The following is a 13660-nucleotide window of genomic DNA, read 5'->3' as shown; positions in this document are numbered from 1 at the left end:
TATCCCTCTCTCTTTCCCTTCCATGATGGTCCCTATGGCTGGTAGTGAGAATGGACGTGTCCACAGGAGTCTCTCCAAATAAGATGTGGTCCATAGTATGCAAAGGTTTGAGAATGCTTGGGGTAGGTCATTCAATCAGGAATCCAAAACCATAACTAGGTGACTTCTGTGACCAATCCCACAGCCCAGATTCTACAAACTGAATAGTGAACAACCCATGATAACCCAAAGGCCCAAATGTGTTGATAAATAGTATTTGACAAACAATTCCAAGGAATGAACAAATTCAGGAAGGGCAGGATCAGTTCACAATTTGCAAAGGGTAGAAAGGGTCAAATCACATGATAAATTGTTTGCAACAAATGGTTTGACCAAACAGTTGCAGCCTGGAGAACTGGACTCTGTGATCTAATAGCACAGACAACCTCTGTTATCTCAAGTGATTGACACTTATAGGGACAAAGGTGGTAATTTTGATTTCTCCAGCTGTGTGTGTGCGCTTCGACCATTGACACCGGTGTCTGTGGCTTTATGCCTCCATGTGCTGTGGTAGGCTAGTGCTGTGAATGTCAGGTCATTGATATACTAATGCTGTTGCTAGGAGCTGATGATTGACTCCCAAAATGCTAAATAGAGAGGCACAGCATCTGTCGTAAAGAGATCAATTCAGGTGTCAAGCAGATTACTTTTAAAGGTCGATGGTATTTTTCTTTCACCATGGGCTGTATTCGTTGCTTTTTTTAACATGCTGCTGTTCCCGCCACAGCTATTTTTCCCCTGAAATGCTCCATACAAAAGTTCAGTTTTAGCTGAGCACTTGCCGGAGTTTCAGTGCTGAGCATGGTGAGGAGAGGTAAATTCAGAATTACGCTTTTCTGCTTGGGCTTTAGACACAGGCTTTAGATCGGGCTAGAGGCACAATAGGATTGAGGCACCTAACTGCCACTTTAAGTACCTGAATTCCAGAAACAGGCTCCACTGGGATGCACAAAGCCCCCGCTCGGCTGCCCCCAAATGCCGAAGGTGAATAAACTCGTGTGGCGCGTAGACTTTTGCAGTAAAAGTTCCCTAGGTGCCTATGTTTCGCCTCCGAGCATGCATATGGCCACCTCATGCCAGGCAGATGGACGCCTGAGCCCTAGTACCGTGCACAAACTGAGGGGAGACAGATGTTCCTCACCTAACTCTCCTGTGGGACCTGAGCCCATAAAAGTGGTCAGACCTCACCTCCTGGATCAGGCCCCTAGAGCAGGGATCTCAAACTCGAATCACCACGAGGGCCACATGAGGACTAGTACATTGGCCCAAGGGCCGCATCACTGACCCTCCCCCGCACGCTGCCCCCGGCCCCGCCCCCACTTCACCCCTTCCATGAGGCCTCGCCCCTGCCCCGCCTCTTTCCACCCCTTCCCTGCCCCCATTCCAACCCCTTCCCCAAATCCCTGCCCTTGTCCCACTTCTTCTCCGCCTCCTCCCCTGAGCACACAGCTCCCCCACTCCTCCCCCCACCCCCCGGAAAGCACTAAGTGCCACAAAACAGCTGTTTGGTGGCGGGAAGCACCTGCAGGTAGGCAGAGGAGTAGGGACGCGGCGCACTGGGGGGAGGGGGAGGGAAAGCAGGGGGAGGGGACCCTGGCAGGCCATAGGAAATAACTCCGTGGGGTTTGGGGGGACTCAGGGAGCTTGGCGGGCTGCAGGAAATAACCCAGGCCACGTGTTTGAGACCCCTGCCCTAGAGGCTGAGCTTACACAAAACAGCCAGAGGAAGAGGTTATGATGGCATCCACCTTAAAACTTTCAGCCCAGTGGTTACAGCACTCAGCTGGCATGTGGGAGACCCCAGTTCAAGTCCCACCATTGCCTGAGAAGAAGGGGTCTGAACAGGGATCTGTCACCTCTCTGGTGTATGCTCTACCCACTGGGCCCTGGGGTGTTCTGATGTTCAGCACTGTATAAATGATGAAGCGGAGAGAGTTTGAGAGAGCGATTCCATAGGCTCCTGGGTAGAGCTCTGCCCTGGGAGCTGGCTGGCCCAGCATCCAGTTCTCCTGCTCCAGTGCCTTTTTTTAATAATCCAGGGTGGAACCGCTTCAACAGGAGAGACTGGGGCAGCCCCACATCAGGATATCCTGTAGCCCAGGGGTGAGAGCGCCCCTCTGAGAGGTGGCAGACCCCAACTCACATCTGTGCTTCCCCTCAGGTGGAGGGGGGGCTTGACCCAGGTGTCTCCCACCGTAACCACTGGCATGAAAGTGAGAAGGTAGACAGTGGCACCATCACCTCCTGCTACAATGACATGGGTGCCTAATGCCAAGAGAGTTTGCAGTTGGGAATCCCAAGCTCAGGGAGGTACCTCCTGGCAGCCCAGGCTTTAGGTGCCTCTCTCTGGGAGGGATGGGGCTTATCATGTATCCCTCCCCTTGGCATCGCCCATTGGCCAGCTGAGGCGGCTCCTCACCTAGTGTGTTGGCTTTTATGAATCCCATTCTGAGATGCCCGTCTCTCCCCATTCATGGTAGAGGGAGCTCAGGTGTTGTGAATCCCAGTGATTGTCCAGGTGCCTAAAAGTTAGGCCTGGTGATGCTCAGCGGCACCCTGTCTACTTTTCCTTGTGACTCTAACCCACACTGGGCGTCGTCGGATTCAGAGTGGCTCTGCCAGGTGTGTGTCGGCTCATCTCCTTAAACATGCAGCATATTTACACACGTATGGCCCGTAATGGCAGCTTCAGCTGTACAGCTCAGCACTGCTGTTATTGCCCATTGTCCTGTCTCACACTTCTAAAGCCAAGAGCGGTCTCGTGAACGCGTGCGAACCACTTCTTGTTCAGATTCACGTCTTTATCTCCAGGTCACTCTATTTGACTTGATTGGCTTGAAGCTCAATTGATAAACCTAATCTGGCTTCATTATCCAGATGGTCAAAACAGATTGCTCAGAAGCATACAGGGGCCATTAAATAACTCATCATTTCCATGACCCACTAGAGTGCTGCTCTGCGAGCACCTGGGGTTCATTAGTTATGTCAGGACTGTCAAGCTGTCTGCGAGATAATTATCAGGCTACATAGTACAGCCACACAAGCGTCCTTCTGTATCACGGGGTGGGCTGTGTGTGTGAAATTCACTGATTAGGTGGGCTTAAGTGGGAGCTAGGCCTTTTGTTGGTCTCCTGCACGGGGTGGATTTCACTCTGGGAGGAAACTCTTCCCTAATGAAATCTCAGCATCTGGTGACTTTTTGTCTGTGTGTGAGTGTGGAATGTGCAAAGGGAGATCTCGAATGTGCTGCAAAAGGAAGGAAGGGGAAAGCCCACGTTCAGTACAGGATAGTTCCAACCGCCCCATTACCCCTTAGATTCTGTGCGACCCACAGCATGTTTGTGTGCCATCCTTGTGTTATCATAGAAATGGAAGGGACCTTGAGAAGTCATCAAGTCCAGCTCCCTGCACTGAGGCAGGACCAAGGAAACCTAGACCATCCCTGACAGGTGTTTGTCCAACCTGTTCTTAAAACCTCCCATGACGGTGATGCTCATATCATTATTGTGTGTGTTCACCTAAAAACAGAAGGGGGGGAAATATCCCTTCTCTGCTCTATACTGAACCACCTTGGGCTGCCTATGGGCAACATCAGAGGCAAACAAGCCTCCAGGCTATGACTTGACTTTCTCTCCACTCTGCATCTCTGTAGCACACATCAGCATCTGTCTTTCTGCCGCTCCCATGGGCCAGCGGTTTCTTTTTGTACGAGACACGGTCAATAAAAAGAACCGATGAATCAACTAACAATTGAGCATTATCAGCCTGCTTCTGACATAATTGCAGAAGACCTACTCCATCCCCAGGGAGGGGGTCAGTAGTCTATTTTATATGGGTAAAAATCACCATTTCATAATTCAAGTCTCTTTTTATGACGGTTATGGAAATTGGACTAGGAAAACAGGGAATGTGGGTAGCACCCAATTTATAGTATGTGCAAGTTTGGGAGTGGGCAGCAGCTTACAGGGACACATCACCTTCAAAATCACACTGCGATCTGAAGACATTTGGCTATGATTGTTAGGTACAAGTGTGTTATGATTTTGTATTAGCGCGGCGCCTGAAGTCTTCAAAAGAAACCGAGGCCCCATCATGCCGGTGCACACACAGAGTAAGAGACAGCCTCTGTTGTGAAGAGCCTGCACCCAAAATAGACCAGACAAAGGGTAGGGGAAAAGGAAGCATTATCAGCCCTTTTACAGAGGGGGAGATGAAGCACAGAGACGCTAACTCATTGCCCAAGGTCACACAAGAAGTGTGTGGCGAAGACAGGAATCAAACCCAGGGATGAGACCCTTGTTGCCACTTTACACCCAATAAAATGGCTGGAGCGGCATAAAGAGGCTCTAAGGGTACGTCTACACAGCAGCTAGACACACGCGGCTGGCCTGTGACAGCCGATGTGGACTGCGGGGCTGTTTCATTGCTGGGGAGACTTCCGGGCTCGGGCTGGAGCCCAGGCTCTGGGGCCCTCCCACCTCACAGAATCCTAGAGCCCGGGCCCCACCCTGGGCTCGGAAGCCTACATTGCAATGAAACAGCCCCGTGAGCCTGAGCCAGCCACGGGTTTTTCATTGCAGTATAGCCCCGGTTCTGGCTACGATTTGGTCATGCAGGTTGCAGAAGTCATGGAATCCATGACTTCCAGAGACCTCCGTGACTTCAGCCTGTGGTGCTGTGGTGTCCTCTGCTGCCCGCGGTGGCTCGGAGCCCCCCACCGACTGCAGCAGCTGGGAGCTGCAGAGTATCCCCATGGGCGGGGACCCCCTGGAGCTCTGAGCCACCGCGGGCAGTGGGCTCCCCTGCGCCCCGCAACTCCCAGCTCTTGCAGGCAGCAGAGGCTCCCAGAGTGCCAAGCCATGGGCGGCAGAGGGACCCCGCAGCACCAAGTCATGGGTGGCTGGGGGACCCTGGGAACTCCCAGCCAGGGTCCCCACAACTGCCCAGCCACCGCGGGTGGTGGGGGACCCCAGAGCCCCAGCAGCAAGAATGGGTGCTGGAGCCTTTTCCCTCCCAGTTTTGTCACGGTTATTTTTAGTATAGGTCACAAACAGGTCACGGGCTTCTGTGAATTTTTACTTTATTGCCTCTGACGTGTCTGTCACTTGTACTAAAAATCCCCATGACAAAATGGGGGCCTTAATTATGAGGTGCTCTAGTATTGTGGTAATGGGGGCTGTAGACGCACATAAGCTAGACCGTAAAGCCCCCAACATTAGCAAAGGAGACTCTGGGTCATTGCAGAACTCGGACCTCCCTTTTCTGAAATTGACTCGATTTCAAGTTGACAGCATACTCTTCACGGGAGAAGCGGGTTCCTTCTGAATACTCACACCCTTCCCTCTCTCCCCTCAGGTCCGCTCGGCCGCGAGAAAACGCTGGCATCGCTGGCAGGACCACCACGCCCTGCGGGTGCGCGTGGCCCGGGCTATGTCGATTCCCACCTCCCCAACGAGAATCAGCTTCCACAGCATCAAACAGACGGCAGCAGTTTGACCACACAGACGTCCAGCCACCTTCAGAGTTTTTCCCTCTTCCCCTTTTTGTCTGTCTTTTCTCCTTTTCTCAGCACTGTGCTCTTCTTGCAGCGAGACGCTCCCTTGTGTCTTGGTGGACATTTGTCCATTTATATATGAGGCTGCTTTAAGGCAACCGGCCAAAAATATAACAAAGAAAGGAGTGCAGGGGGGAGGAGAGGGGAGCAGGTTTAGGAACAATAGGATTTAAAACTGGTAGCCCCATTCGGAGATTCTCAGCATCTAATGACAAAGGGAAAAACCTGGTGGAAGGAACAATCGATTTCATTTTTCTTTAAGGATTGTGGTTAAAGAGACTGTTTTGACAAATTGCCTGCCTCATTCCACACTTCAGCTCCTAATGATTTCAACAGGTTTGTTCTGTAGATTGTCTGTCTGTCTCCTTCTTTGAGCTTGGTAAAAGTCTTGCCTAGTGAGCAAGGGAGCAGGCAAAAGGGGATCTGGCAGGTGTTTGGGGGGATCGGGATGTGTGTATCTTCCCCACTGCTCCCTCTGCTGGATTAGGGAATCACTGGTCTATTTAACAGCCAGCTATTTGTCCTGCTGGCACCCAGCCTTGTTCACATATGAGGTTTTGAAACGGACAAACTCAGCCGTATCTCTGGATCTCTCTATAAAGTACTGTGTTTCATCTCTGCTTAGCCGAATAGTTTTGAAATTGTGTAAGCAGCCACCGGACCTCTTTGTTTTACCTGGTGGCATGGAAAGGACAACTGAGGATTTGCTCAGCTGTATTGCTTGGGTTTCAAAATAATAAAATAAAAGGGAAGCTGTGTAAAAACTCATAACGCTGATGGTGATGGGGATGATATTTGAATTACGAGGAAGGTGCAAAGTGCTGCACGAGGACTTTCTATTTTGTGTTTTGAACTAGAGCAAACATATCTACTAGGCTTTTTATGTGATGTTCAGAAATACTGTATATTTTCAATAATAAAAACTTCTGGGTTGGTTTCTATTGATCAAGATGGCTTTTTAGGTTGGGGAGAAAGAGGAAATGGGGTCTGGGTGTTAATGAGAGCGTTTGATACCTAAGCATGGGAAATGGAAAGCAACAAAACATCTTGGACAAAGAGAACCCACTTGAAAAAAACATACCGCAAAAGGGCCCTTCAAAGGAACAAGAAATCCCTCCATTCTCAGGGTATTCTCTTTGCATCCGATCCCTGAAGAGCAGAGCCTAGATGACATCCCATTGCTGGGCACAGTTCCTTTCATCACACTCAATTTCAGTAGCGAAGAAGAAAGCAGGTTATAAAATATCCTCTCTCTCCCTAGAAAAAAGAATCTCCCCCAGCACCTGGGTGACTTGTTCTGTTCAGGTTAGCAGCAACACAGCTGCCAGGGGTTTCATGGAGGGAAGTTGCATTTTTCCTTCTCGGGTTTGTGGAGCTCCAAAGACTTCCCTGCTGAGTTCGGTCTCTGAGCCCACAAACCTCTCTGCTCTCTTCCAACTGGCATCTCCTCTGTAGTGAGCCAGACTCCTTGAACGTTCTAACATGTTGTGGGTAAAGGCTGGGACCGTTTTAGCCCATTAAAATGGTATGACTTGCCCTCACCTTGAATTTTTAGATTCATTTCAGGGAATGAGCTGTGTGCGCCAAGAAGAAATTGCTTCCTGGGAGTGTCTGATGGAAGAAAGTACTCGCCCACTTTGTGGTGGGGGCTAATTAGATCATATCCTTACAGTCCCTCTGAGGCTATAAAGCACAGAGGTGTGCAAGATATTTGCAAGAAAAAGCAAAGCTATTCAAGGTCAATTAGGTTTTTCATCTCCTTCCAAACACAGAAGTTGGGGATTGGTCCTGCTTTGAGCAGGGGGTTGGACTAGATGACCTTCTGAGGTCCCTTCCAACCCTGATATTCTGTGATTCTATGAATCTGTGAAATGATCCCATTTTCATGGGGCGTTTCAATGAGGTAAATGGCTATTTCAAGTAGTCTGGCTTCCCAAAGAACTGAGACCAGACAAACCCCTAACAGTTCTGCTGAAATAAGCACCCAAACGTACAGATGCTTGTCCAAACTTTCGGAACTTCCAGGGTCTGTAAAACCCAGCTGGAAGTCTCGTGGGTGCTTCTTTGAGCTGAACTATTAGAGGTTTGCCCAACAATTATGAGTGTGTATTCATCAAAACCATCCATGTGGCCTTCAAAAGGGTTTAACATTTGGAGCCAAATATGGTCTCAGATGAGTGTAAATGCAATGTTTACTGTTAGTAGCCCTAGTGTATTGTTACCAGTGTCACAGTACACTTCTAGAACTACTCCCTTATTGTACAATGTATGTATCAGTACATGCCCCTTTCTGCAGCCCTTACTCACGCTGGGCCAAAGTACCTGCAGGAGCAAAGGGATGCAAGCCCATTGACTTCAACAGAGTTTTGCCCACTTACACCAGCAGAATATTTGTCCCTCATAGTCAGACTTTTGTAATAATCCCACTGAGTCCAGTGGGACAGGTCGAATTACTAGCAGTAACTGCGACTAACCCTGAGTAAAGGCTGCTGAATCAGGTCCAATGTAGCGGTTCCATTCTGAGAATTACCTAGTTGATCTGATTTCCTGTGTCAAGACTATGACAACACGCAGTTGCCTTTCAGGATCATCTATCGAGGGGACAAATAGTTTGTGTCATTTCTCTGCAGAGGGGGAGATACTGAAAAGATCAACTCTATTTTGTTTCTGTGGTGCAGCAGTGGAAGGAAACAATGGGTTTGCCATTGAAAAGGATTTATGAGTTTTCGGGTTGCTTTCTGGATGTGCCTGGGCTGCAATCAGGCAGTGTGATTGCTGCTCTTGTGGATGGACCCAAGACTGCTTTAATCTAGCTAGCTGGGGTCCTGGACTGGCAAAGCCACAGCAGCGTGCGCTTCTCCACAGGCTAGTCCCATGGATTTCAATACATCTCCACAGACTACTAACGGGGGCTTGATTTTCAGTTACACTAGCCCCTTTGGTCCACGCTGGCAGTGTCAAGGGGCCTGACGGTGTGTGAGAATGTTACACCCAGAGAGATTTTATTGGGATGAAGTGCAAGGAGGATGTTTGCAACATCCAATGCCAGTGCAGAGCATGGATTTGCAAACCTTCATCATAGAATTGTTTCAAGTTAAAGCTAAGCACATGCAGGTAATACACACTGGGAGAATTTATTTGTATTTATTTTTGGTTTACCATGCAAATACAAAAGCACTGTTCCTTGGTTTGATTTCCCATGAAAGATTTCTGCACCTGTCAGCCATTCCGACCCGCTGAGCCCTGGAGGCAGAGTTACATTTATCCAAAGCGATGCCACCTGACTAGGTCTTGCTTCCCTGCCAGCTGCCTTCTTAAGAGCAAGATTTTCGAGAGTTCCTCAAAGAGCAGGAAGAGAAGTCTTGATGGTGGCATTTTACCAGAGTACGTGGAGTGGGTGTCGTATACAGTGACGGCACAGGGGACCATAGCTCTGCAAACGTCTTCATGAGCGTAAATGCCAATAATCTGACAAAAAGAGGACAAGGGCAAGATTTCTGTCATCTCCGGCAGATCCTCAGCTGATATAAATTAGCCCAGCTCTATTGAAGCCAATGGAACTAGGCCCATTTACATCAGCTGAGGGTCTTTCCCTGGCCAGTCTGCTAAAAGACATTTGCTATGAAGGGCCTGATGCAAAGCCCTCTAAAGTCAATGGAAAGAAAGACTCCCAGTAAATTCAGTGGGCGCTGGATGAGGCCCCAAATTGGTTGTGTAATTATTGACATCACAGAAGCCAAAACAGCTGAACTCCTTGCCAGCACCAGAAACAAAGAACCATTAGTGTCTAAACCGTGTGGTTGCTCATTTTGATTAGCAAGCCAGCGAGATCCCCGGATGAAAGCTGCAGTAGAAATAGGGAGTGGAATATAGCAGCTCTAGAACAGTGGTCTCCAAACTTTCTGGCTCGCGCACCCCCAGGGTGAAGACCGGAAGACCTGCCACAGACGCGCCGCCGATGGAAGAAGAACGGAAGACCCGCCGCAGGCAGGCAGGCCGCCGGAGGGGAATTCCAGCCGTGGACGTGCAGAGCTGCCGCTGAAGGAAAAGAAAGGCGGAGTGCCCTCCGGTGGCACTCCTGCTGCTGCACACCCCCTGGGATCATCTCGCGCACCCCGGTTTGGAGACCACTGCTCGAGAAAAGGTATGCCGTTATGCTGATCAGTATTGTCTCCTTGTTTCCTCATGATCCCCCATCGGTCTGTCTACATCCACCTGTTGTCTGGCTGACACTTAGATTGTAAGCTCCTTGGGGCAGGGACCGTCCTTTTGTTGTTTGTCCAGCACCTAGCGCTGAGGGGACGTGGTCCGTGGTTGCGGCCTCTAGGCACTATGGCAATACAAATAACAATAAAATGGATGTTGGTGTGGTCAGAGAGAATGGGATGGTTTTATAGATTAAGGCACTAGACTGGGACCTTGGTAATCTAGGTTGGGTTCCCAGCTTCCTGGGTGACCCTAGGCAAGCGTGTCTCTGCGGCATGGTAGGTGTTGTGTACAGATAACGAACACTGATCCAGACTTAATGTGTTCTGTATGCCGAGAGAGTGAGCAGGAATGTACCGAGGCAGCTCAGGAGCGGGCAAGTCGACACTTTCATCGACCCCTGGAATCTAAGCTGTGGTTAATTAGCTTAATGAGCTGGTTGCCATATAGCCAAATGGAGGATTTCTTCTGCAGACTGTGCAGTTGCAGTCACTGCCTGAGTCTGACTGGAATTGAGGTTTCTCCTAAAACAATATGTAGGTGAGGGAACAAAGAATGTATTTGCCCTACAACGAAAGTCAGTGGAATGTGTCCCGGGTCATTGTCCAGTGGCTAATGCAGAGCACAAGGAGTTAGCAGAGCTGGGTTCTATTCCCAGCTCTGGCACAGGTGCGCCATATGACCATGGGCCAATCACCTGACTGCTCTGTGCCTCAGTTTCCCCACTCATCAAAGGGAGGTAGCCATTCCCACCTTAGCATGCCGGTGCCCTTCGGCAGGTACTGGAGAAAAACACAGCCCTGTTATTCAGTTAGGATTAGATGCTGACTTTAGGCAAAGGCTGGTGTGTAAGTTGCCTCTCCCCAGGAGTAGCACTGCGGAGTCTCATGCCTCAGGTCCTCCCCTGCTTCCCCCTCAGTCCCAGGCGAGGTAGTAACTCACTGCCAGCCTGCATCAGTGATCCATTATTAGCCGCTCCACACAACATTAGCTCTTCTACTCTGGACAGCAAGTGGAGGGGCGAGCCAAAGCCCTGTCCACTCTCCCCCCCCCCACCACCACCACCACCACCACACACACAGCAGGAAGTAATGAATCCAAGCAGCGGTGTAAGGGGAGTGGTTACTCCAAGTGACAGTCTAGGTCTCAGCCATCCTTAGGAATGAATTCAAATCTCTGGCATCAACAATGCAAGTCTTCAAGAAGCGTTTCCTTCCTGAGGCCCTGTGTAGCTTTGATTTACTGTCCTTATTACAAACCTCTGATCTATAATAATAATAATACTTTGCAAGCCAAAACGTTCAGCTAGTAGGAGTGACCATGGGGCCATTTCTGTGCTGCCCCGCCCTCCCTTGTTTTGAAGTGGTCTAAATGTTACGTGTGGATTTAAGATCTCCCCCAGTGTTGCCTTTTTACCATGAAGGGATTAGAAAGCTAAAGAGGCAGGCATTTGACTGTTGTCTTTATTACAGAGCAAATCCTTCTTAATCTACCAGTTCATCCCAGCAGCTGAGCCGGAAAGGAAAAGCAATTGTTAACCAGCGGCTCCCATTGAGCCAGATGCAAAGTCAGCGGGCTCTGGAGCACGGAAGATTCCATTGGCAGCAACGGTTGGTCAACATTGCAATTAAACACCTGCTGACTAGGACTCGCAGGGCTGGGGCGATGGAGCTGTTTAATTGTGACGGCTCTGGGGCACTGCGCCCTCGCAGGGTCTCGCAGCCTGGGATCCAGCCCAAGCCTGAACGTCTGCACAGCAGGTAAACAGCCCAGCAGGCGGAGTCTGAGTCAGCGGGTACAGGCCGGTCGTGGCTGTTTAATTGCCGTGTGGACGTACTCGATGAATCCCAAATGAACTGTGGCTGATGCAGTGCAGTGCGTAGGGAAGTAACCCCAGTGGAGCCATGGTGCCAGCTGTCCCTGCTGGCATCACGCTCCGGCTGTGCATTGCAGGGAGCAGTCAGACCTCAAGGGCTTGGATGGGGCTGGGGTGACGCAGCAAGGTGGTTGTGTTACAGGGGGGAGTTTGACCCACGCTGCCTTTAGAACGCATTTTATTGAGTCTGCTTCCCCCTTCCTAGAAACCAGCTCTGTAATTGTCATTCCCTAGAAAAAGCAGGTTGCCTTTCCCCCACCCTTTGTCTGCCTGGCCTCTCGAAAGTGCAAACGCTTTGGGCAGGGATCGGCTCTTACCATGGGTCTAGCACAATGAAGCCCCCATCTTACTTGAGGTCTGTAGGTGCTACCATAACACAGCTCATTAATGGCACTGATCTGGCACGGGAACCGGTTGGAGGAGGGTGGGAATGCCTGCCGTGCTGAAGTGCAAGGGCGGGGAGGGTAGCTGCACTGTCTAGCAATACTAGCTGTCGTTTTACGTGGGACATGTTCTTTCACTTCATCAGTGAAGGCGGATGGTCCGGTAGAGACCGTGCTACCGTGGAGGCCTGGGTACAAGTCCTAGCTTTGCTGTAAGCTTCCTGTGTGAGCGTGAGTAAGTCACTTAGCTGCTCTGTGCCTCACCTCCCCATCTATAAAACAGGGGGCTGGGGGGAGACTAGCCCATCCTTACTCCCACAGGTAGAGTGAGGATAAATCCATTAAAGACAGTGAGATGCTCAGATATTATGGCGGTGATGGGGGCTTTGTTATCTTACACAGGCCTCAGATAATGGCGGTTGCCACCGAAAGAGGGGGAAGGCAGACAGAGAAACCAGGGAAAGGGAAGCACAATACAAGTTCAGTTGTCTCAAATTCCCTGCGCCCTATCAAATTATAGCTCTGAACATTGCATTGGTTAGTTTCAGTGGGCCTGGGTCTGCAGCCATTGAAGTCTACTGGTGCTTTGCTATTGCTTTTCCTCTAAGCAGGATCAGGCCTTATCTTCCCAAAGTTATATCTATGCAGCTACACCAGATGACATCAGATGAGGGTCTGGCCCAGAGTTTTGCATTATGTGGGAGCTTACTTTGGTGGATTTACTTTGCCTGGCTGTTCAGCTAGTTAAAAAAAAAAGACTTCTACGTTTTCAAAGTTTACCATGGGCATGTTTCCAAGGGCAATTCACATTTGTGTTTTTTACCACTTTCTCAGCTGTTAGGCAGTTTTCAAAGTAAAATGTAGGTCTTGCCAGCCATTAACAAACAACAGCAACAACAAAAAACCCGTATTCGGGTTCTACCGAATGTCCCCCCTAGGCACAACTATAACTGCCTGGTTCTTCCATAATTTATAACAGTGATCGGTCTGTAATTCTCATCCAGACCTGATGGAGAAAAGCAAGTGTCAAGGACCAGTGAGATGCCACATGTAGGAGTCTCCGATAGCTTCAGAGATCAATGCAGAGATGTTTACTGTTCCCAGGGCAACCAGCAAACGCAGCCTCTGAAGCCTGGTTTATCATTAGATTGGCATCCACCAATCCTTTCGTGGAGGAGGGTATCTCAAGGAATTGTTGGAGACTCAGCGCTGAATTTGTTTGCCCTAAACTGGCCTGAGGTTCAAATCTCAACATCACCTGAGAGCGTCGCTTCAGGAGAAAATCAATATAGGAACAAAAGAGGGAGAGAGTTTCCTTTCCCCCCACACAGAGCTTCATAAGACGCTGCCTGAAATAATGAGGCTCCCTTTGGTTAAATCCTGAGCATTTTCAATACAGTATAAGACACAATAAGCAGCATGCCCCCTTGAAGAGAAAAAGAGGTCAAAATCTGCCCCCTAGTGGTGGTTACTGGTAATGACTAGAATGCAGCTGCAATGAATGACTGACGAAAGCAAGAGAACATAAGGGGTCAGAGAGATGCTGTCCCATGATGTACAAGCATGTCCTAGGGCAGGGCTTCGTTGGGCTGCATGGTGGTG

The 13660-nt window shown here is 49.7% G+C and overlaps 1 protein-coding gene across 5 annotated transcripts in view; it reads left to right on the top strand.

The window, feature by feature from the left end:
• CRHR2 (corticotropin releasing hormone receptor 2) overlaps positions 1-6364 on the top strand; it is a 248542-nt gene extending 242178 nt beyond the window's left edge. For all 5 annotated transcript variants that reach the window (XM_075126031.1, XM_048837460.2, XM_048837461.2 and 2 more), the window contains one exon: positions 5395-6364. In XM_075126031.1, the coding sequence (XP_074982132.1) occupies positions 5395-5535 (141 nt within the window). In that variant the 3' untranslated portion in view covers positions 5536-6364. The remainder of the gene's footprint in view (positions 1-5394) is intronic.
• Positions 6365-13660: the final 7296 nt, after the last annotated feature.

The sequence above is a fragment of the Caretta caretta genome, chromosome 2 (assembly GCF_965140235.1).
Source record: "Caretta caretta isolate rCarCar2 chromosome 2, rCarCar1.hap1, whole genome shotgun sequence".
Classification (NCBI taxonomy): domain Eukaryota; kingdom Metazoa; phylum Chordata; order Testudines; family Cheloniidae; genus Caretta; species Caretta caretta.
Note: the sequence above shows the minus strand (reverse complement) of the source record. Positions and strands in the feature narration are given on the sequence as shown.